Source organism: Nomascus leucogenys, chromosome 22a, assembly GCF_006542625.1.
Source record: "Nomascus leucogenys isolate Asia chromosome 22a, Asia_NLE_v1, whole genome shotgun sequence".
In the NCBI taxonomy this organism is placed as follows: Eukaryota; Metazoa; Chordata; class Mammalia; order Primates; family Hylobatidae; genus Nomascus; species Nomascus leucogenys.
In genome coordinates this window covers 100890266-100915400 of record NC_044402.1, presented here as the reverse complement: position 1 = coordinate 100915400, position 25135 = coordinate 100890266, and the positions used below count along the sequence as shown (strand labels likewise).

The 25135-nt window shown below is 41.9% G+C and overlaps 1 protein-coding gene across 1 annotated transcript in view; it reads right to left on the bottom strand.

The window, feature by feature from the left end:
- The window catches only part of AOX1 (aldehyde oxidase 1), an 84681-nt gene extending 62818 nt beyond the window's left edge, over window positions 1–21863 (bottom strand). The window contains 10 exon segments of the mRNA NM_001280098.1: window positions 2025–2117; window positions 2809–2953; window positions 3552–3632; window positions 4606–4695; window positions 5617–5678; window positions 8190–8316; window positions 10436–10544; window positions 12565–12661; window positions 14716–14773; window positions 21819–21863. Coding sequence (NP_001267027.1) covers window positions 2025–2117; window positions 2809–2953; window positions 3552–3632; window positions 4606–4695; window positions 5617–5678; window positions 8190–8316; window positions 10436–10544; window positions 12565–12661; window positions 14716–14773; window positions 21819–21863 — 907 coding nt within the window.
- Between the last annotated feature and the right edge of the window lie 3272 nt (window positions 21864–25135).

Here is a 25135-nt window from a genome sequence, read left to right as displayed (position 1 = left end):
TATAGTGGAATGATTTATAATCCTTTGGGTATATACTCAGTAATGGGATTACTGGGTCAAATGGTATTTCTGGTTCTAGATCCCTGAAGAATCACCACACTGTCTTCCACAATGGTTGAACTAATTTACAACCCTACCAACATTGTAAAAGCATTACTATTTCTCCACAGCCTTGCCAGCATTTATTGTTTCCTGACTTTTTAATAATCACCATTCTGACTGGCATGAGATGGTATCTCAGTGTGGTTTTGATTTGCATTTCCCTAATGATCAGTGATGATGAGCAGCACATCAAAAAGCTTATCCACCATGATCAAGTTGGTTTCATCCCAGGGATGCAAGGCTGGTTCAACATATGCAAATCGATAAATGTAATCCCCCACATAAACAGAACCAGTGACAAAAACCACATGATTATCTCAATAGATGCAGAAAAGGCCTTTGATAAAATTCAATATCTCCTCATGTTAAAAACTTTCAATAAACTCGGTATTGATGGACCGTATCTCAAAATAATAAGAGCTATTTGTGACAAACCTATAGCCAATATCATACTGAATGGGCAAAAGCTGGAAGGATTCCCTTTGAAAACTGGCACAAGATAAGCATGCCCTCTCTCACCATTCCTATTCAACGTAGTATTGGAAGTTATGGCCAGTGCAATCAGGCAAGAGAAAGAAATAAAGGTATTCTAATAGGAACAGAGGGAGTCAAATTGCCTCTGTTTGCAGATGACATGATTGTATATTTAGAAAACCCCATCATCTCAGCCCAAAAACTCCTTAAGCTGATATGCAAATTCAGCAGTGTCAGGATACAAAATCAATGTGCAAAAATCACAAGCATTCTAATACACCAACAATAGACAAGCAGAGAGCCAAATCATGAATGAACTCCCATTCACAATTGCTACAAAGAGAAGAAAATACCTAGGAATACAATTTACAAGGGATGTTAAGGACCTCTTCAGGAAGAACTGCCAACTACTGCTTAAGGAAATAAAAGAGGACACAAACAAATGGAGAAACATTCCATGCTCATGGATAGGAAGAATCAATACTGTGAAAATGGCCATACTGCCCAAAGTAATTTACAGATTCAATGCTATCCCCATCAGGCTACCACTGACTTTCTTCACAGAATTAGACAAAACTACTTTAAATTTCATATGGAACCAAAAAAAGCCTGTATAGCCAAGACGATCCTAAGCAAAAAGAACAAAGCTGGAGGCATCACACTATCTGACATCAAACTATACTGCAAGACTACAGTAACCAAAACAGCATGGTACTGGCACCAAAACAGATATATAGACCAATGGAACAGAACAGAGACCTTAGAAATAAAACCACACATCCACAACCATCTGATCTTTGACAAACCTGACAAAAACAAGCAATGGGGAAAGAATTCCCTATTTAATAAATGGTGCTGGGAAAACTGGCTAGCCATATGCAGAAAACTGAAACTGGACCCCTTCCTTACACCTTTTACAAAAATTAACTCAAGATGGATTAAAGACTTAAATGTAAAACCCAAAACCATAAATACCCTAAAAGAAAACCTAGGCAATACCATTCAGGACATAGGCATGGGCAAAGACTTCATGACTAAAACACTAAAAGCAATTGCAGCAAAAGCCAAAATTGACAAATGGGATCTAATTAAACTAAAGAGTTTATGCATAGCAAAAGAAACTAGCATCAGAGTGAACAGGCAACCTACAGAATGCGAGAAAAATTTTGCAATCTACCCATTGACAAAGGTCTAATATCCAGAATCTGCAAGAAACTTAAATAAATTTACAAGGAAAAAACAACCCCATCAAAAAGTGGGCAAAGGATATGAACAGACACTCCTCAAAAGAAGACATTTATGTGGCCAAAAAATATATCATTCTTATAAGAAGAGAATCTCTGTGTGTATTATAATTAGGAATCATTCTTTTTCTGCTTGTCTGCTGGGCAAGGTAAATAAATTGATTAATGCATCTTAACTAAGAAAACAGGGACTTGAGAACTCACCATTATATGCATGGTTTACAACACTCAGTTCTTCAATTCTATCAGGAGAAATTATAACTGGGTGAAAGACGCCTTTAAATTTCACTTCAGGCCCTAAAGAATCAAAAAAAAAAAAATCAGTAAGACTAGAATAAAGGAACTAACTGCCTTTTAAATTTGAAATTATTATTAAACTAATATCTTTAAATATCTAAAAATTATGTATCTTTCTATTCATCTGTTTATTGCCAAATCACATACAGAGAGAATGGCTGGATAGATTCTCATCAAACTTGGAAGACTCTGGAATTGTCAACCTTGAAACTTGGGCCATATGGCATACTCAAAATTCTCTCTGGGAAGACTTTAAGCTCCTCAAGATGAGCATACACTGGATGCAACAGGAAGACCCTGTAGCGGTTGTTTAAGTAAAACATATTATACCTATTGAGACACCCTGAGAGAGGAAACAAACAGCAATTTGAAATTTGAGGCCCAGATTAGTCCCCAAATGGAAAGACAGGACAGCTGTCACTGGAGCTGCCGCTGCTGGTTTGCTATGGAGCAAGCCCCTTCGGTGCAACTCTTGACACTCCTCCAATAAGAGGCAAGAGGAATCTACGTAATAATAGTTGGAAAGTCTCTTGAGCAATGCTCAGGAAGTCTAGCTCAAATGATTGAAAATGCTATTTCAGACTGCTTTTCCTGAGAACACATGTATATGAAGTTTCCCCAGCCCACCCCGGCCCCATCCCAAGCCCTTTTCCTCAGTTTCCCTGTAAGAAATCCCTGGGGTTCTACATACCCACAGAGGTGTTTCCCATGACAACAGGTGCCTGGGGATACTTGAATTTAAATTCCAGCAGTTCCTTCAGGGTCACAGGGGAAAACCACATCATTCTCTCACTGCCAAACACCCTGGTCCTTTGCGACTGTTTCTCAGCCATTATCTATTGAAAAAGCAATAGGGATTCAAGGTACCCAATGATGCCATCTCCACCTGTTTCCACTCAATCATTAGCATTGTAGAAACAGAAGGAGAAAATACATATCTTCTAAAAAATAAAGTACAAAGTGACCTAAAAGTAGAGCTTTACAAGGAATTAGAATTCAGAATAAAAGTAACGATGGTTCTTTACTCCTGGGAACTGCTTGGTCTGTCTCCCTTTGGTGCTCTTGTCTCAAAGAACATCATTTTAATGTTAGCAAATATAGTAACATGCTGAATCTTGTTAAATCATTCTATGGAGGAATAAACTTCAGCAAAAGTGAAAGTAGGAAACATATCTATACCTACACATACTGTGATTTCACGATTTTATAGATGTTATCTGCTGCTTCTTACAGTCAACTCAGCTGTCCCCCATGGTGACCCCACCCCATTCCTCCTCCTCTTCCGCAGTCCATACTCTTTAGACCTTGAGATAAGGATGACAGAGAGGCCTTACCTATTTGTCAGTCAGCTTTTGAGAGAACCCATAAACAAATACCCTTCCTGATATTTCACCATGAATTCTTCTAGGATGAGCTCAACATTGCTTTACTCACCATTAGCTCAGGAGGAAATATCAGTTCCTGGGTTGGATCCAATGGCAGAAACTCCTCTTCTGCGAAGAGTTTTGGACTTGTCTTAAAAAGAGAATGTATCAGAAATTACTGTTATCGAGCAACTTTAAAATCCTTTGTGGGGCCGGGCGCGGTGGCTCACGCTTGTAATCCCAGCACTTTGGGAGGCCGACGCGGGCGGATCACGAGGTCAGGAGATCGAGACCATGGTGAAACCCCGTCTCTACTAAAAATACAAAAAATTAGCCGGACGTGGTGGCGGCCGCCTGTAGTCCCAGCTACTCGGAGAGGCTGAGGCAGGAGAATGGCGTGAACCCGGGAGGCGGAGCTTGCAGTGAGCCGAGATTGCGCCACTGCACTCCAGCCTGGGCGACAGAGCAAGACTCTGTCTCAAAAAAAAAAAAAAAAAAAAAAAAAAAAATACTTTGTGGAATAAGGACAAAAGATATAGACACATGGTCAGATACAGCAAACCAACAAAAAAGTCCACTGGCCAGCCACAATCCCTGAGCTCCAAACCAAGGGCTCTAACGCAAACCTCGTCATCAGCAACTCAGTGCTGATGCCAATGGGCCTCTGGAGGCCTCAACTCCCTGTACCTTCTCTTTGGAGTCTGGGGACAGTAGAAGAGGAGACAGCAGCAGCAGACACAGCTGGAACAAGAACGGCTCCCTGAACCTCTCCTGTCTCTACTTGCTCTACCTGTTCTTTCATTTTCATGACATCTCCACTTTACTTCTGGCCCTTGAAAAATAACTTGAAAAAATGCTTTTAAAAGCTAAGAGACACTAAGGAACCAATGTGTTTTCCCTCCTGTAGATAACAGTATTTAAAGGGGAATAATATCTGGAATGAGGACAAAGTTGCTACGATATAATTTTTTTTTTATAGAGAGATGGAGTGAGAATGGGAGAGGGCACATGTTGACATACCTCAAATTAGTCAAGGCTTGGGTAGCCATTCGTTCTTCCTAAGAGTATGTTGGCTCCTGTTCATGTCCTGAGAAAGCCTTATAAAAGCTTTACATTTCACTGACCTTACTTCCTTCCTCAAATTCTGGCAATCCATTGATTCCTTGATCCAAACAGCAAACCCCATTTTCTTTACTTTGACAGAAGCCCGAAGTCTAGTGGACAAAAAACAAATCACTAGGAATTTATTGCTGATTCTACTAAGTAGTAAATAAAGCAGGTGACTACCAGTTGAAACATAATGCTGAATCAATATCGTTAGATGCCATGAAAGAGAGCCATTTGTACTTTAACATATCCAAACCAACATTAATGAAAAACTTGAGCTTATAGGAAATTTTGAATAGCAGTGATTACTAAATAAGTTAAAAGACATAAAGATCTTATAACTAAGCGTGGCACATAGCATTAAATAGTAAATATTAATAATGATTAATTGTTAATATTGTTAGTATTTTAAATATTAATAATAAATATTAACAGGTATTGTTATTGTCATCACTGTTCTTATCTATGACATACTGAATTCATTGTTTAACTTCCAGAGGTCAATCTTATATCCTTCATTTCAACTTTGTTTGTTCATTTATTCATTCAGCAAATATTGAGTAGCTACTCAATGATTATATGGTGACTGGACCCGGAGACATACAGCCTCTACCGTGAAGCAGCCCACAGTCTGGTGAAGACATGGGATAGCAAATGATCAGTTGCACCACATTGTGACCAAAGCTGTGACGGGACATGTGTATGCCCATCACATGTTCTCAGAGGGCTATAGGAACACCAGGCCAGGGTACCTGACCCAGGCAAAGAGGTCAGGAAAGACCTCTTGGAAGCAATGACACACAGCCAGTGTCAAAATGCTCAGTTGTTCATTATGTGACCACCAAGGCAAGCTCAATGAATGAGGTTAAGTGCCCTGCTCAAGATCAAATAACAAACAGCAGCTAGAAACCTGGAGATAAGAAGTAGCCATGTATTAGTAAGACGGCTGCCCCCTTAATCACTGACAACCCCTACCATTTCGTTTCACTGGGGAAAACATACTCAAACATGTGGTCCTTTCCACTTACTTTACAGAAAGTCTTGCATGCATCAATTATGGGCCTGTATCCAGTGCAACGGCACAGGTTACCTGAAGGAGAAAAACCCAGCTCTGTTAGCCAAGTGACCCAGATAGAGGCACAGTCTACCAAGAGTGTGATGGAAATAAGGACTCTATCATAGAGAAAAGATCTGTTTGACATTTTAGTCCACCTAATCTACAAAGTCAGATCTTTTCAACAGCAACTTGGGATATTTCATAAGAATCCTGAGGCAGATTTTAAAAGCTCAGGTATTTGTACTTTCTCCTGTAAAGTTGTTATGCCTTCTGCTTGTGGCAGGTGCTCAACAACACAATAATTTCAAGCCAAAAACTTGCTCTACAGTCACATTCAAGAGCTAAGCCTTATTTTTAAAACAATTTTTTTTTTTTGAGACAGGGTTTCATTCTGTTGCCCAGGCTGCAGGTGCAGTGGGGCAGTCTCAGCTGACTGCAACTTCCACCTCCTGGGTTCAAGCAATTCTCCTGCCTCAGCCTCCCGAGTAGCTGGGACTGCAGGTGTGCACCACCAGGTCAGGCTAATTTTTGCATTTTTAGTACAGACAGCGTTTCACCGTGTTGGCTAGGCTGGTCTCAAAATTCCTGACCTCAGATGATCCGCCCACCTCGGCCTCCCAAAATGTTGGGATTACAGGTGGGAGCCACTGTGCTCAGCCAACCTAATTTTTTTTTTAAAGTAAAATCCATTTTATTGAGCTGTTATTGACATACAAAAAGCTGTACAACTTGGTAAATTTGGAGATAAGTCTTACACCCATGTAACCATCACCACAGTCAATGTTATAAACATATCTATTACCTCTAAGTTCCCTCCCATCGTTTATTTATTTATTCATTTATTTTGTGATTACTATAACATCTGCCCTTTTAGCAAATGTTTGAGTATACAATACAGTGTTAACTATAAGCATTATGCTATACAGTATCTCTAGGACTTACTCATTTTGCATAATTGAAACTTTTTACCTTTGACTAATACATCTTTGTTTTCCCGTTCCCCAGGCCCTGGTAATCACCATTCTATTCTCTGCTTCTATGAGTTTGACTACTTTAGATTCCTCATCTAAGTGGAATCATGTAGTATTTGTTCTTCTGTGCCTGGCTTCTTTTACTCAGCATAATGTCCTCCAGGTTCATTCGTGTTGTTGTAAGTGGCAAGCTATACTCCTTTTTCTAAGGAAAAAAACCCTCATTCTTAACACTGTGACAAAAAAAAAAAAAAAGGACTCTAAGCTTCAGCTGACAGAAAGATCAAAGTTATTATACGGCAGCAAAGGTAGTTATTAAACAGTGAAAGCAGTCGGGCACATTATTTACTTACAATAAATCATTAGGCCAGCATTTCTCTCACAGTGTGGTCCGGTATTCCTCCTCCACCCCTAAATCTGAAGTCTTATTTAAAAAACAATATTACTGAGTCAAACTCTCTAGGGGTGGGTCCCAGGAATCTTCATTACCCACAGATTCCCACGTATGACCTAAGTACCCTGAAATCTGAGAACCCCTTATCACTTGTTTATATCATAAACAGCCAGGAAATCAAACTCATGATAAGATCTAAAGGAAATCAGGCAGAAGACAGTTTATGAGCGATGTGTCTCCTTTCTACGTCCATTTGTTCTGGTTTTCCCTGGAACATCTTTGCAGAGTAAGTGTACATATGAGCTTTAGGATCATGTTCTCTAGCAGAGAAATGAGGTCTTTGGGAGGCCTGAGACAAAGACAAATGGAGCCATGGAGAACTTCACCAGAAATAGGACCTGAGAGGATATCACTTAAAAAACTTGTTTAGAATCTGTTGATGAGGATAACCCCCGCCACATATACACTGAGCTCCTGAACTTGACAAAAACGCTCTAGGGTGGATAGAGATAGTTCTTTGCAATAAGTATCAAGTATCACCATAAGATCTCAGTCTCTGACTTTATGCTGTATCCATCGCAGCCCCCTGATGCTGAATATGGTCCTGAAAGCACCCACCCACCCAGTAGGGAGAGTGGTGAGGTAGCAGCATGTTGAGATAACAAGACTCTTCCCAAGGGCGGATGAATAACTGGCTTTTTAATGATTATAAAAACAAAAAAGACTTCAGAAATACATCAGCCAAATGTAATGTGTGGGTCTGGTTTGAATCCTGATTTGAACAAACCAACTCTTCCACTTATTGGGGGTGTAACTTTGAACAAATCACTCTCCCTAAACTTCAGTTTCTCCATTTATGAAATGGGGATATAACAACAGTATCTATCTTATAAATTTTTTGTGAGGATCAAATGAGATAATCTTCAAATAGTATTTAATACAGTGTATGGCACATGAAAGGTATCCAATATTAGCTGTTGTTATCATTATCATCATCGTTTAAAAATAAAAGCACGAGGGGAGGCTGAGGCACAAGAATTGCTTGAACCTGGGAGGCGGAGTTTGCAGTGGAGCCAAGATAGCGCCACTGCACTCCAGCCCAAGCAGCAGAGTGAGACTCTGTCTCAAAAAAATAAATAAATAAAAATTAAAAAATAAAAGCATGCACATGTAACCTACCACCAAGGGCATCAGTTAACTGATCCAGAGTGGGCTCTGGGTGGTTCCTGAGCAGCGTGTAGATGGACATCACCATCCCAGGTGTGCAGAAGCCACACTGGGTGCCGTGACACTTGGCGATCCTCTCCTGGAAGCACAGAAAGGTTAGAAATGCAGAATTTTGGGCCCCATCCCAGGCCTAGTGAATTAGAGCCTGCATTCTAGCAAGATCCCCAGGTGATTTGTCTGCATGTTAAGATTGCAATAGTGGCCCTGAGAGCCCTTCTCAACCCAGGCGCCTCCCTCCCCAGGGCTGGGTTGTTGTGAGGCTGGGCCTCATCTGCTTTTGAGCTTCACTTAAGGCAGTGGTTACCACTCTTGAGAATCATCAGGAGAGTGTTAAGATTTCAAGCCCCACACAGCACCACAAACCAACTGACAGAGTCTCTGGGAATGGGGCACAGGCATACATCTTTTAAAGATCCCACATGGTTGGTTTCAATGTGCAGTTGTGGTTGTGAATTACTGAGGTAAAGGAAATCCTTTAGAGAAATAAACCAAATTACACTCAAGTTGAGAAGTGAAAAAAAAATAAATAAAATGCTTTTATTTCTTTTATACCTTTCCCTCCCCCTAGCATTTTTGCTTTGGAGTCTAACTTCTAAGGTTTAAGTCGATTTTGGAAGCTGTCTTCTGGTAACATTGTAACAATGGGAGTTCCAGGTCAATGAGGAAATGAAAGGGTGTTGTATGCCTGTGTACGACGAGGTCTTATATGGGCATCCAGGCAGAATTCTCTCCCTCTAGTTAATGATATTTCATAATGATCCAGGCAAAATTCTCTCCCTCTGGGTAATGATCTTTCAAATAAACAGAATCCAAGATTCCTTCAAATCTAGAAAATTTGAACTTGGGTCATTTTCTTTGTTGCTCCTATCTTTTCATTCTTCTATCTTTTCTCATATTTGATCTTCATTAACTTCAATAAAAATGAGGAAAAATGGCTTTTTTTGTTTTTTGTTTTTGAGACAGAGTCTCGCTCTGTCGCCAGGCTGGAGTGCAGTAGCACGATCTTGGCTCACTGCAACCTCCACCTCCCGGGTTGAAGTGATTCTCCTGCTTCAGCCTCCCGAGTAGCTTGGGACTACAGGTATGCACCACTATGCCCAGCTGATTTTTGTAGTTTTAGTAGAGACAGGGTTTCACCACATTGGCCAGGATGGTCTCGATCTCTTGAGCTCGTGATCCGCCCACCTCGGCCTCCCAACATGCTGGGATTATAGGTGTGAGCCACCACGCCTGGCTTAGAAATGACATTCTTATGGGCAATATATACATAAAGACTCAGGTGTCTGAAGATGCCTTCTTACTTGAGTCTAAAACTCTAACAAGGTGCTTCTTTAGGAGAAAAGCCAAAAAACTTATTGACAACTCCTATTATCTGTCTTCCAAACAAGCTCTAAATATAACAAAGCTTTTTGGTAGCTGAAATTTTCACTCAGCCTTAAGATCTGTTATTTTCCACTTTATAAAAAAACCCATAAAATTATATCCCTCAATGCACATGGCTCTTCTTTCTCTTTCTTCCTTCATCCTTTCTTTCCTTCCTTCCTTCCTTCCCTCCCTTCCTCCTTCCTCTCTCCCTCTTTTTCTCCTTCTCTTTCTTATGACAGGGTCTCACTCTGTCACCCAGGCTGAAGTACAGGGTGCAACCATGGTTTACTGCAGCCTCAACCTCCCAGGCTCAAGTGATTCTCTCACCTCAGCACTCCTGAGTAGCTAGGACTACAGTTGCTCACCACCACACCTGGATAATTTTTGTACTTTTGTAGAGACATGTTTCACCATGTTGCCTAAGCTGGTCTCAAACTCCTGGGCTCAAGCAATCCACCTGCCTTGACCTCCCAAAATGTTGGGATTACAGGTGTGAGCCACTGCACCTGGCTCTTGTTTCTTTATGAGTTTGGAAGATGTCAAATAGATAGGTCCCATCTAATTAGAACACAGAAAACAAACCCACAAATGTCAGGGCATTCTTAGAGAAGAAAAGGTTTTCTAGCCTTCCAAAAGCATATTTCCAAGGAGTTAGTCAGAAACACTCACATATCCCAATATGCCAGGCTTCGCTCTTGTTCCCAGCTAGGTTGTATCTGTTGGAGTGGCCAAGGCAGCAGGCCCCAGGCTGCTCCACTCTCTTATTCTCAAGGACTCAATGTCATGAGGTTTCTAAAGCACAGAAAGCCTATAAGGAAGAGGCACATCCTCACCTGAACAGGATGAATTCTGGTGTGGGTGCTTCCTATGCCTTCTACTGTGGTGACAGCAGCACCATACAGAGAACAGATGGGAATCAGACAGGCATTGGCTGGGTGATGCCTTCAGAATGCAAAAGAAAAGCACAAATTACAAATTACATCACATACCGTGGGAAAGGAGCCAGGCATTCACTGAGCTTCTCCACTGTGGCAGGTTTTTGTATAATGTCCCCAGGTTTTACACATACATTTCCTCCTTAGCTCAGGCCCATTTTATAGAAGTGGAATCTGAGGATCAGAGTGATTTACTCAGGGTCACAGCCAGAGTGTCAGAGGCAGGATTAAAATTAGGCCTCCTAATTCTAATTCCAGAATGGTGTCCACTTATCAAAAACTGTCACAACTTTGATGGTTTTTGCTCTTGAATGAGGGGTTGACATTCTCTAGTCACAGGTAACCATGCACCTATGGCAGGCCTGGTCTCCATTAGCAACCAGAGCAGCTAGCCTTCACCAACACCTCACTGTCACGCTGATGAACGCATAAGTTAAACATTAAAGAACTGGAGAAACTGATGCCTTAGTACAAAGGCCAGAATGTAAAAACAAGCCATTAAGAGTCGTAAGAGACTGCCACTCTCATTCTAAACACCAAAGTAAACCATACAAGGAACATAATCACATTTTCAAAGCTCATCAGATGCTGAGTACACCAAGAAACTTTATGAGCAAAACTTAATAAATAAACTAAACTCTGATGTGACAACCCTTTCATAAGAGAGAAGATACAGTTTCTCTCATCCCTGAGATACAATTATTCTCTTCCTGAAATTGAAGGAGGAAAAGGAACCTGCCTTAAACAGGAGTAAGGAGAAACCAGACCAACTTCCAACAAATTTTGCATGGTTGCATGTGGGCTGATAACAACAGATGGAAATACAAAGCTGGGATGCATTATCTCCAATCTCTTCCCCACCAGAGATCACTGAGTGCCAGGGGTAATTCCCCAAACATAGGCAGGGAAGGAGAGCTAAAAGAAACTTTCCAAGCATACTGGTCCTTAAACAAAGAAGGCTGGGGGAGAGACAGGAGAACTGAGAGAAACCCTAGGTACTCAGACTTCATAGAGTATAGGGTAGTCACCACTCCCCAGAGGCTAACGACAGAGCAGCATGGCTGCGACAGATCTCTCAAAGCATGGAAGGTGATATAGGTAAGCAAAGAGAAATCCCTCATAAACTAAAAAGCTGACAGCCAGGCTGTAAAGCAGGGAGGAACCTCTCAGAAATCAGACAGCAGGTAGTTTGGTATGGAACACAGGCAGATATCTGAAGCCTCACCAGTGCTCAGATCCTTAGCCTTCAAGTGAGATCTGTGAAATGATGTAAAATGGTCTAACATTAGCATAATTGGAGTCCCAGAAGAACAGAGGGAAGAGTGGGTGGCACAGAGTAAATATTTGAAGAGATAATGCCTTGATAAGTTTCCAGAAGACATCAACACACAGATCCAAGAAACTTGGCAAATGTGAAGAAGGATAAATACCAAACATAAACAGATGTTAAACATAATGGGAAGCCATTGGGGGCTTATAAGTATGCGAGTGACTTGATCTGATGATAATTAAAGCAGGTCACTCTGGCTGATGTATGGAGAATGCACCAGATGGGAGGAAGGAGATAAGTTAGGGGCTGGAAGAGTAATAAATGAATGTGATGATGGCATTATCCTCCACTGCAATTTCAGCCCTGCCTTTTCTCCCCAGATAGGGAGTTAGGGAGCCATTTAACTTTTGACAGGGGATTTTTTTTTTTTCTTAGAGACGAGTCTTGCTATGTTGCCCAGGCTGGACTCAAACTCAAGCAATCCTCCTGACAGCCTCCCAAGTAGCTAGAAATGTGTGCCACTGTGCTTGGCTTTGACGGGGAATTCTTTGACCATATGTTATCCTCATTGATGCTACATTTTTTTTCCCAACACATTCATATTCCTGGGACCGTGTCTGCCTTGTTCATCATTGTACCCCCAGTGGCCATTTCTTTTCACATGGTAGGTACTCAATATATATTTACCAAATGAAGGAATATAACCAAGTTCAAAATTATAAAAATTCATCCATATCTGGACTTTGCTGCATGGTACCTTATCCTCTTGGTGATGGGGTTATATTGTGATATCATCACTGTACAGGCACCACAGCCTCCTCCTCCACAGCCATACTTAGTTCCTGTGAGTCGAACTGGAAGAGGTATAGTTAAAGATCATATGTGTTATGTAATTCTGCCACTAGGAGACGGTAACATCACAGACTCTTAAATGTTAGTTAAATTCAATACATAGTCATCAAATAATGTGTTTATGTCTTAATTACTATTATAGCAACTATAATAATCTTGTAAATTCTTGATTTCCTTTTGTGTGTAATATCTTGTATCCTCCCTTTGAAAACAACTGGACCTCAGGTTGCCAAAAATAGGGCCAAACTGAAAAAAGAAGAGTCTATATATGTAAGGGCTTGAGTATTTGAAGGTACGAACACATCGCACATTTATTCTCATCCTTATCTCTGTCTTTGATGACACAAAGCAAAATATTAAATTATAGATAATTCTTGGAATATTTGTGTCATGTTAGCCATGTTTGTGTATTTCTCTGCCTTTCAGTGGCAAAAACTGCCATCTGTTCCCTAATATCTGTTCTCTCATTACTCCTTAGAAATAGAAACCCTGATTTTTAGCCACACACATGGCTTCCCAGAGTGAAAAACAGACTTTTCCAGCCTCCTCTGCGGCTAGGTGGGGTCATTAACAGTGCTGGCTAATAGGATGTAAATATTAGTGTTGTGGTGTATGACTTCCAGGAGAAGAGTGTCCTTAAAAGGAGAGGGGTGCTTCTTTCTTTGTTCATTACTTCTTCCTATCTGCTGGAATTCAGACATGAGGGCTGGGCCTCCATTAGTCATCTCTGATGGTGGGGAGAAAGCTGTGTGCTGAAGAAGGTGCTGCTTGGTTCCTCAACAACGTTGTGACACTGCTTTACCAGCCCTGATCCACCTACCTGTGGGCTTCCTTTATGTGAGTGTGATACCCATGCAAACACGCCTCACAGACCTCCCTTCAACACAGAGGGTAACTGACCAAGGGACCCCGTTGCTGCACTTTAATATCGATTACTCCAGTTTTCATTAAGACCATGCCTCCCATGGACTGCTCTCCACCAATGGCTTAGTGCTATGGAGAGACATGGAGTCCTTGTCAACCATCCCTAGTGGTTCTGAAGAACATGCCTTAGACTGACCAGCAGTCTAGGGCCCTTCCACTCAACCTTATCTCCAGGGTCAGACTTACATGGTGATCAAATGGCTCCCTAAGCCTCCTCTGATTCACTCCCTACTTCCTTTCCCACAGGCATTTCTCCTAATAAAATCCTGGCACATTTAATCTCATTTTTGGTGTCCACATCTTGAAGAACTTGATCTAACACAATGAGAAAGAAAGAAACTCCTACCTTCTATCTTGTTTACCATGAGGTGGAGTTTTCTGTCACTCACAGTGAACCAAACTTTAAATATTATACATAGGTACTGTGGATAATCAGGAAGTCATGTTCATTGTTTTTTATGTCTAAAGATCTTGCATGACTTTCATGAGCATGTTTCAGAAACATACTCATGTGTCTGAAAAATAATTATTGATGCTTTGGAGTTATGTACTCTTTTGGTAATTTTACTCTCTCCAGGGGGAAAAATGTACACACCCCCATTGAAACATAATTTTGCATATAATTCTGTAGTGTCTTTCACTGTCTGGTAGCCCACTGGAGTTCATGCATAGCAAGCTAAAAATCCATTCCTTAGATGGCATTTATTTGGCAAGTTTTTCTAGGATAACATTTTCAGGTTTAGTTCTTCCATTTTTCTTTTACTTTCATTTCAGGTGACTTTTGTGCTCTCTTTTCCTAATGGGCATAATAATTAGTCCTTAAGGACAGAGTATAAATATTGTGAGTCTTAATTCTAAAGGATGCTTAATTAGGTTCTTTTAACATCTATTAAGTTTCCATTACTAGTTTCTCCATTTTATACAGAGACTAGAAGAAAATTGGTTCTTCTGACAGCCACATTTGTGCACTGCCTATAAAATGATAGGACTTTCTCAAATATGAGCATAAAACCATGATAGTAGGGAATATGTCTCAGTGTCTCTAATGTATATTTGAAATATCATTTAATGAGGAAATTGGAGTTATACAAATACACACACACATACACAGTCAAAGTAAAGAAAAGGATACGCTTCTTCCTCAAATAAGGCAACAGCATTGTTTCAGGATCGACATTTTTTTCTATCACCTATACCAAAGGGAAAATAAGAGTTAGTTGAGAGAGCTAATATGAAATTCACATTGGTAGGATCACACTAATTTGAGGGAAATGCATGTTAATTAGCCCTTTTACTCATATTTTCAAGTAGATTTCAGCTTTATGGAACACTGTGATATGCAAACCACCTCTCTTATGTGTAATCTTGAGCCCCACCACAATTGTGCTCCTGTCCTTGGTCCTGAATTATCGCTGTTCTCTAAGGCAATTGTTGTTTCTGCTAACAGAAACACTACCTCCTGTCCAGTTGTTTCTAGAAAGTTTAAAGCAGGTGAGAGTAAAGACATTAGTAGAACAGTTCAGACTTGGGGGAGGGGTGATGAAATAAGAAAGGAAAGGAGGGAGGGGAATTGCTGGAATAGAATAGCCTCTGAGAAATTGATACAGTTAATTTTTAAAAAGACTTGTTTATCTTGTTCAAATAATTGTGGTTTCCAGTAAAAGATAACCAGCCATGGCCCCAATCAGATAAACAAAGGGGAAGATAAAACATGTATGCTAAGTGATGCAAAACTGTGCAGCAAGGACACACTTAGGCAAGCTCATGGGAGCAGCCTGGCAGCATAGCAGCAGAACAGCATGCTGTTTTTTCTCAAGGATGACATCAAAATGTCATGATTGGTTATGTTTTCCAAAGTGATCATGTTTTCCCTTTTTTCACAAAAAAAATGACATTTCTTTTAGATTCATAGAACACATAGAAGCATGACTTGCTTTGCCATTTCAGAAGCTGAATTCATCTTTCACCATATTACAGTAATTTTCCCTCCTGGGAGGTAGTAGGTGAGGAGTGGACATATGCTTATTCTAGGGCTGCTGCCTCACCCTCAATTCTAACAGACTATATGCTAGGCAAGGTGTGGCATATGCCAATTGCCAAGGTGAGATCTGTGCCCTAGAAGAGTCTGCAATATAGAAAGATTGGTGTGTGTGTGTGTGTGTGTGTGTCTGTTTGTGTGTATGTGTGTGTGATAAGAAAATATATGGGGTACCTCTCAGGTATCTTCAACTTAATTGGCTCTCAAATGGAACTCTTTATTTTATTTTCCAAACTTACTTACTCCTTCCCTTCTTTTCCTTAACCTTTTAATGGCCTCAGTATCTGCTAGGTCATCTAAGCTAAAAAACCTGAGCTATTTTCAACTTTTTTTTCCAATCCACCACAATCAGTGTCACCAAGTTCTTCCACTTGGGCTTCCAATGTTACTCTAAACTCCTTTCTCTTCTACTGTCACTACCCATGAGCCCATATCATCTATTGTCTGAACGATTATAAGACCTGCCTGACAGTTCTCCCTGCCTCCACTCTTGGTACCTGCAATATCGTCCTCTGCACCACGACCAGAGTGACTGCTGTAAAACTCAAGCCTAATCGTCTCATGTATATGCCTAAATTTAACGTGGCTCCTGGCTGCCAAACTGCCATTCCAGGAATTCCTGAATCATGGAGATGCTTGTTAAAATGAAACCGCTATGGAATCAGGATTTCTGGTAGAGGGAACCAGAAAATGTGCTTTTTAAATGAGTACACTGAGTGGATCTTAGGTGAATTTATAACCAACTATTTCTGGAATACAAGAAGAAATTCGAACTCAGGCCACACGGATGAACTGGACAGTCCAGGGGGTGCATTGGACTTTCACCTTCACTGCATTTGCATGCAAGGTTCCCTCTGTCCTGAAAATCCTTCCTCTCTTCTTGGCAGAATTTTGTATGTCATTCACCACCCTGCTCAAGTGTTCTCTATGGAGAGTGCTGCCACCTAAAATACCCTTCCCCATCTCAAAGTAACCATCCTCCTCTTTGTTCCCATGGCTGATGTCTTCACCTCTTCTTTTATGACACTTTTTATACTGTATCATAATTATTTGTGTGTGTACAAGACTATCTCGATCCTGAAAGAAGCCATCTTCTGCTATTCTTCTTTATGCCAAACACTGAGCTTGGTGGTGGGGATATATCACAGGATGTAATAAGTGTTAATTAATGAAATGAATGACTGGAACACGCTATGTATGATTTGGTATGAGATACCAAGAAGGAAGGAAATAATTTCTCACAGACTTGGGCATCTGAACAGATGAAAAATAAAGAAAAACACAGAAGTTATCAGTGGCAGAAACTGTAGGTTGTCTATCCTGGCAAGCATTCTCCTTTCCTTCCTTCCCACTACTTGGAATAGGGATGAAATGGCTAGAACCACAGCAGTTATCTTAGACCATGAGGCAACATGTTAATGGCAGGAGAGAAAAAAGAGAGAAGAAACCTGGGTCTCAGATAACACCATAAAGCTTCTGCCCCAACCTCACAATGTCTGTTCCTAGATATGATGGTAAACAATAGAAGCCCCGTTTTAATGGATAGACAGGGTCTGGGTAGCCTAGTTAGTAAAGAATAGCATTTTAGGCTGAAGAATATTTCTATATTTGAGGAAGGAATTCATGGAAGAAGGTGGTCATGCTTGTTTGGGTATGTGTTCCAGGAAATGTTTCAAGGGATTGGAATCTGGCTCAAAGTCTCACCAGTTTGAAATGTGTTTTTGTTGTTGTTGTTGTTGTTTTGATGTAGTGAGTGTTGTATTTGGAGGAAGTGGGGGCAGAGATCTAGCACGCATCTTGTCCTGGCAGCTCTGGGAATGAAACAGGGAAGTTAGGACTCAGATGGAGGCTAGGAGGTATAGAGGGGATGGGTAACAGTTATTCTGGTTGACTCTGGATTTGAGAGATGTTGCCAGTTCTCAGGTCAGGGTCATTGCATGTACTCAATCTCAGCATAGTCTTGAATCTGAGGGTGGAATCTGCCCCTCTGTATCACTGCCAGCCCTTTTGAAAGAGTCCAAGTTCACACTGTACTTGGTTAAGAAATCACTTTTCTCTGTGTACAGCCAATGACTAGTGCCTGAGGAGGCCCTGCCAGATCCAAGACAGAGTCAGAAAGAGAAAGGAAGAGAGAGAGATGAGAGGGGAGAGAGTAGAAAATAAGGAAGGGGTAGAGGTGCATATGAAGGGACAAGGCTGAGAGGTAGAAGAGGAGGAGAGAAAGGGGTGTACATTGTGAGATGCAGTTAGCAAAGAACAATAATCTACAGCAGCCTCAGAGGAGAGAAAGAAGCCTCAGGGAACAGCCATGAGGACACATCTTCCTGAGCTTTAGGTTGCTTTTAAAATTCATTTTGCTTGTTACTTCTTTCTGCCTAAGCTGCCTCCACCTTCTCCACTTTTCTCTGAATCATTGCAGCCATTCCAGACACCCAGAAATTTCCTCTCTCAGCCTTGTAAACCAAGAACCTTAGAGAATGCTAGCCAATAAACTGCTCTTTCCAGATTCCTACACCAGTACCAAAAGTCTATGCTCATTGTGCAAATAATGCAGGATGACTGCTTCTTAGCATCCTTGACACCTCTAAGCAGGTTCTGGCTCTACTAATGAAACAGGTTATTTTATAGTCCAGATAGTAACAATTGTTTCCACATATCAATTTACAATCTGTTTACTGTATACACGCACCCTGCTAACCACTCTCCATGTAACTTAATCAGCCCCAATTTCAAGGGAAAAGGTTTTGTTATTAGCTCCATTTTGCAAACAGAGAAAACGGAAACTCAGCGATATTAAGTACCTTGCCTGAGGCCCCAGACCCGCCAGGTGGCAGAGCAGATAGCACAGGATTCAAACCCATCCCCAACTAGTTGCAAGGCCCATACCTTTGATTTCCACACCTCATTGCCTCATGAAATGACATGTTTCATTTCCTGAGTTGAGGTTGTTTTGTGGCATCTATGGTAGAATTTATTCATGGGCTCTTCCTCCCTTAAACTCCATGTTAAATGGGTCATCTGTTCTTCTGGGGGCCTTGGTAGAGTGAATAAGATTTCAGAAATCTCTCTGCAACTAGGTCCCTGGCCAACGTGTGCTGTCCTTGCCTCCAGATGTCACTATCTTCTGCCTGAGGACAACTTTTGGTGACCTGAGAAAATTTAGCAAAAAGCAGAATAGAAGCCAATCATGTCACCTATTGTCTCCTAAGTGGCTTCACTTCTAAGCTTCCTTTTCAAAGGTGAGTTTTTAATTCCAGAGATTGTGTTTGACTTCAAAAGCCCTCTTCTAGGGTGGTTTTTCTCTCTTACACCCTTGTCAACAATCCCTTACTCTCTGGAACCAAAAAGTTCATGCTAGACTGGACACAGTGGCTCAAGCCTGTAATCCCAGCACTTTGGGAGGCCGAGTCAGGGAGATCACCTGAGGTCAGGAGTTTGAGACCAGCCTGGCCAACATGGTGAAACCCTGTTGGGGTTTCAAAAATACAAAAATACAAAAATTAGCGTGGTGATGGGTGCTTATAGTTCCATAGTCCCAGCTACTCAGGAGGCTGAAGCATGAGAATTGATTGAACCTGGGAGGCAGAGGTTGCAGTGAGCTGAGATCATGCCACTGCACTCCAGCCTGGGCAACAGAGTGAGACTTGATCTCAAAAAAATAATTAAAAAAAAAGCTTATTCTAGTTCTTTCCATGTAAGTAATCAGGCTTGTTTATTAGTACTGAAGCACACACCTAACAGAATTTAGAAGGGAGGAGAAGGAAAGGGAAAAATTAACACAATTTCTTCTAATGGGTAATTGCAAAAACGGAATCAATATCTCCAGATTATACTTTACAAATAACCACAGGACATTTGGCCCATAGACAAAGTGAGTCCATAGATAAGAACTAGCTTATCTAATTTTAAAAATCAATAGAACACAAATTGTTGTTGGCCATTATGTTAAAAATCCCAATATTTGTTTGGAAGTGGGGGAAGGAGAAGCGAGGAGATGTTAGACTCAAAACCCCTGTTTCTTCATTTAACCCAAACCCTTACCATCACCTATAAAGCCCTAGTAATCTGGCCCCTGCCCATGTTGCCAGCCCCACCAACCTACCTCCTTAGCACACAGAAATCCTCCCACCTCAGGGCTTTTGCACCTGCCATTCCCACTGCCTGGATGCTCTTTCCCCAGATGTTTGCATGGCTTGTTCCTCACTGCATCCCAGTCACTGCTCAAATGCCACCCTTTCAGACAGGCCAAAACATCCATCCCCTCTAAGTATCCTGCACGCTCTCTGTCCCCACGCTGTGCTTTATTTTTTATATTAGCACTTCTCACTTCCTGACATTACACATTTCCACGTATTTATATGCTATCTCTCCAGCATGATGTAAGCTCCATGCATGCAGGGACTTGTTATTTCTATGCTCTGCTGTATCTCATAAGCCTGGAACACTGCCTGGCATACGGTAGGCCCTTAACAAATAAGTGGATTGAATGCTCATGATCACTCTTTACGAAGTAAGTGGTATTATCCTTTTTTAACAGAGAAACTGGGCCTCTGAGAGGTTAGGTTTTCTCAATCAGAATTAGAATTGGAATTGAAGACCTGTTGGTCTAAACAACAAAGCCAGTGTTGTGTTTACTATACCATTCCATTACACAAAGGAAGAAAAAAATGACATAATGTCAATCATCTCACCCCATTGTCATATTTCACCCTCACAGCAGTCCTGTGAAGGGGTCCTAATGACCCGCATTACAGATCAGGAAAAACAAGCTCATCTTATCCAGTGTAGAACCCAGGCAGCAGGGGCAGACAAAGTTTTTGAGGGGCCTAATGTACAATTTGGGGGATCCTCTTTAAGAAACATAATACAAAACCACAAATGAAATTAGGCTCAGAGTCTTAGAACAGGCCTCACAACTAGGGCCTGGTGCTTCACCCTGGTTAGCTTCCAGGGGAGGCAGCTGGTGCCGGTCAGGAAAAGTGTTGTGGCTGCCCTTAGCCAGAAGCAGGGGTCACAGGTGGCTCTGAATGAACCCGCACCAACACGAGCACCAGGGAAATCAGGTGCCACTGCTCTTGCTTGGTTATTAGCTCTGTTTTTGTTGTTTTTAAGAGATAGGATCTCACTCTTTTGCCCAGGCTGGAGTGCAGTGGTGTGATCACAGCTCACTGTAACCTTGAACTCCTAGACTCAAGCAATCCTCCCCCTTCACCCTCCCCAGTAGCTGGGCTGCAGGCACGCACCACCACACCTGTTTTTGTTTTTTTTTTGTAGAGACAGGGTTTCGCCATGTTGCCCAGGCTAAACTCGAACTCCTGGGCTCAAGCAATCCTCCTGCCTCGTTCTCCCAAAATGCTGATTACAGGCGTGAGCCACAGCTCTCAAGGGAGCTCCTTAACATTCATGCCTCAGTTTCCTCCTTCAGAGTAATGTCAATGAAACTGGAACATTAAGAGTGAGCAGAGTTGATGCTCACATTGAGGGGGGTGTTTTAAAGTATGCCCACAGGGCTTTGCTGCTCCCAAACATAGGACACTGCCTGGAACTGTCCCTCGGGTTGCGCAGAGCGAGCCCAGCTTCTGAGGGGACAGAGCCCCCACCCAGCAGTGGAACCCGTGAGGACCTTGGAGCCCCCAGAGCCTGACTTGGGTTCAGCTCTGCCGGGAACTAGCTGTGAATTTGGAAAGTAACGATTTCTTCATCTGAGAAACGATGGGGGTGGTTTGAATGTGTTCGTCTCTACGGTCTTGTCCCGAATCTAAGTTGCTCTCTGCGCTTCCAAACGCACCCCGCGAGCTGAGGCTCAGCCATCTCTGTAGGCTGCTCTCAACGTACTGGGGACCTTCCTGTTATCGGCTGGGATTGAAGGAAGATTTGGGAGTGCTAACCCTGATGGGCAAGAATACTTTCTATCTTACTGTTTAGGGAGGGCGTGTGGTTGGTAATCATCTTGTGAGCCTTGGAAGGAGAGGAAAGGGGAACATGAGGAAGGTGGGGGCCCAAAGATCCAGGACAGTCCCTGAAAACGCAGCCTTTATCTGTCCCAGAGGCGGGGGTGGGAACGCGAAGGCGGTTCAGGAGAAAGCCAGTCCGTGCCTGAGTGCCTTAAACGAAAGGATGGGACGAATGGCAGGGGCTCCTCTCTGCCCCGGCCCTGGCAGCAGGTCTAGGGGCAGGGGCAGCCCGCGGGCGCTCACCTTGCGGCCGTTCACGTAGAAGAGCAGCTCGGACGCCCGGTCCATTGTGGTGTTCGCGCTGGTTCGAGGGCCCGGAGCGGGAGGCGGCGGTTGTGGGAAGTAGCCGGAACCTGGAACCCAGCGGCACCGACCCGCCGAGTGGGGCGGGGCTTGCTGGAGCCTAAAGTCCAACCCATCCACCCCAACGGAGAAAGCCTTGATTAAGATCCAACGTTCCTGAGCTCTTTGCCAGGAAAACTCTTCCTGGGACACCAGCACGTGTGTGGGCGTCACTAGCGCCCTCTATGTGGGCGGAAATCATCCGGAGATGAAGAAGATGACCCCTTCATCTCCTCGCCAGTGGCGCTTAGCGTCTGTGTCACACCCTCTTGCGTCTTAGCAAATATTGTAAGTCCTGGGACATTGCTTTTGATGGTCTTATGTTATTCCATATTTTAGGTAGTGTTCCAGCTGCATTTAAGTCTGGGAACAGTAGTACCTCCCCTCCAACCAGGCCTGCTGTAGTCCTGGACTCTTAAGTGTAAACAATCATATTTATTCCAACTCTGCAGGAGCGGATCTTAGGGAAAACAAATAGGTTTACAACTTGATCTTATAGAAATATAAGGGTGGTGCAAAAGTAATTGCGGTTTTTACCATTACTTCCAGTGGCAAGAACTGCAATTAATTTTGCGCCAACCTAATAATTACTGTTTTTTTTAATTAATTTAATTTTTATTTAAGTTTTTAAAAAAATTTTATTATAAGTTTTAGGGTACATATGCACAATGTGCAGGTTTGTTACATATGTATACATGTGCCATGTTGGTGTGCTGCACCCATTAACTCGTCATTTAGCATTAGGTATATCTCCTAATGCTACCCCTCCCCCCTCTCCCCACCCCACAACAGTCCCCGGAGTGCGATGTTCCCCTTCCTGTGTCCATGAGTTTTCATTGTTCAATTCCCACCTATGAGTGAGAACATGTGGTGTTTGGTTTTTTGTCCTTGTGTTAGTTTGCTGAGAATGATGGTTTCCAGTTTCATCCATGTCCCTACAAAGGACATGAACTCATCATTTTTTATGGCTGCATAGTATTCCATGGTGTATACGTGTCACATTTTCTTAATCCAGTCTATCGTTGTTGGACATTTGGGTTGGTTCCAAGTCTTTGCTATTGTGAATAGTGCCGCAGTAAACATACATGTGCATGTGTATTTATAGTAGCATGATTTATAATCCTTTGGGTATATACCCAGTAATGGGATGGCTGGGTCAAATGGTATTTCTAGTTCTAGATCCCTGAAGAATCGCCACACTGACTTCCACAATAGTTGAACTAGTTTACAGTCCCACCAACAGTGTAAAAGTGTTCCTATTTCTCCACATCCTCTCCAGCACCTGTTGTTTCCTGACTTTTTAATGATCACCATTCTAACTGGAGTGAGATGGTATCTTATTGTGGTTTTGATTTGCATTTCTCTGATGGCCAGTGATGACGAGCATTTTTTCTTGTGTTTTTTGGCTGCATAAATGTCTCCTTTTGAGAAGTGCCTGTTCATATCCTTGGCCCACTTTTTGATGGGGTTGTCTTTTTCTTGTAAATTTGTTTGAGTTCATTGTAGATTCTGGATATTAGCCCTTTGTCAGATGAGTAGGTTGCGAAAACTTTCTCCCATTCTGTAGGTTGCCTGTTCACTCTGATGGTAGTTTCTTTTGCTATGCAGAAGCTCTTTAGTTTAATGAGATCCCATTTGTCAATTTTGGCTTTTGTTGCCATTGCTTTTGGTGTTTTAGACATGAAGTCCTTGCCCATGCCTATGTCCTGAATGGTATTGCCTAGGTTTTCTTCTAGAGTTTTTATGGTTTTAGGTCTAATATGTAAGTCTTTAATCCATCTTGAATTAATTTTTGTATAAGGTATAAGGAACGGATCCAGTTTCAGCTTTCTACATATGGCTAGCCAGTTTTCCCAGCACCATTTATTAAATAGGGAATCCTTTCCCCATTGCTTGTTTTTGTCAGGTTTGTCAAAGATCAGATGGTTGTAGATATGCGGCATTATTTCTGAGGGCTCTTTTCCGTTCCATTGATCTATATCTCTGTTTTGGTACCAGTACCATGCTGTTCTGGTTATTGTAACCTTGTAGTATAGTTTGAAGTCAGGTAGTGTGATGCCTCTGGCTTTGTTCTTTTGGCTTAGGATTGGCTTGGCGATGCGGGCTCTTTTTTGGTCCCATATGAACTTTAGTTTTTTCCAATTCTGTGAAGAAAGTCATTGGTAGCTTGATGGGGATGGCATTGAATCTATAAATTACCTTGGGCAGTATGGCCATTTTCACAATATTGATTCTTCCAACCCATGAGCATGGAATGTTCTTCCATTTGTTTGTATCCTCTTTTATTTCATTGAACAGTGTTTTGTAGTTCTCCTTGAAGAGGTCCTTCACATCCCTTGTAAGTTGGATTCCTAGGTATTTTATTCTCTTTGAAGCAATTGTGAATGGGAGTTCACTCATGATTTGGCTCTCTGTCTGTGATTGGTGTACAAGAATGCTTGTGATTTTTGTACATTGATTTTGTATCCTGAGACTTTGCTGAAGTTGCTTATCAGCTTAAGGAGATTTTGGGCTGAGACGATGGAGTTTTCTAGATATATAATCATGTCATCTGCAAACAGGGACAATTTGACTTCCTCTTTTCCTAATTGAATACCCTTTATTTCCTTCTCCTGCCTAACTGCCCTGGCCAGAACTTCCAACACTATGTTGAATAGGAGTGGTGAGAGAGGGCATCCCTGTCTTGTGCCAGTTTTCAAAGGGAATGCTTCCAGTTTTTGCCCATTCAATATGATATTGGCTGTGGGTTTGTCATAGATAGCTCTTATTATTTTGAGATACGTCCCATCAATACCTAATTTATTGAGAGTTAGCATGAAGGGTTGTTGAATTTTGTCAAAGGCCTTTTCTGCATCTATTGAGATAATCATGTGGTTTTTGTCTTTGGTTCTGTTTACATCCTGGATTACATTTATTGATTTGTGTATGTTGAACCAGCCTTGCATCCCAGGGACGAAGCCCACTTGATCATGGTGGATAAGCTTTTTGATGTGCTGCTGGATTCGGTTTGCCAGTATTTTATTGAGGATTTTTGCATCAATGTTCATCAAGGATATTGGTCTGAAATTCTCTTTTTTGGTTGTGTCTCTGCCAGGCTTTGGTATCAGGATGATGCTGGCCTCATAAAATGAGTTAGGGAGGATTCCATCTTTTTCTATTGATTGGAATAGTTTCAGAAGGAATAGTACCAGCTCCTCCTTGTACCTCTGGTAGAATTC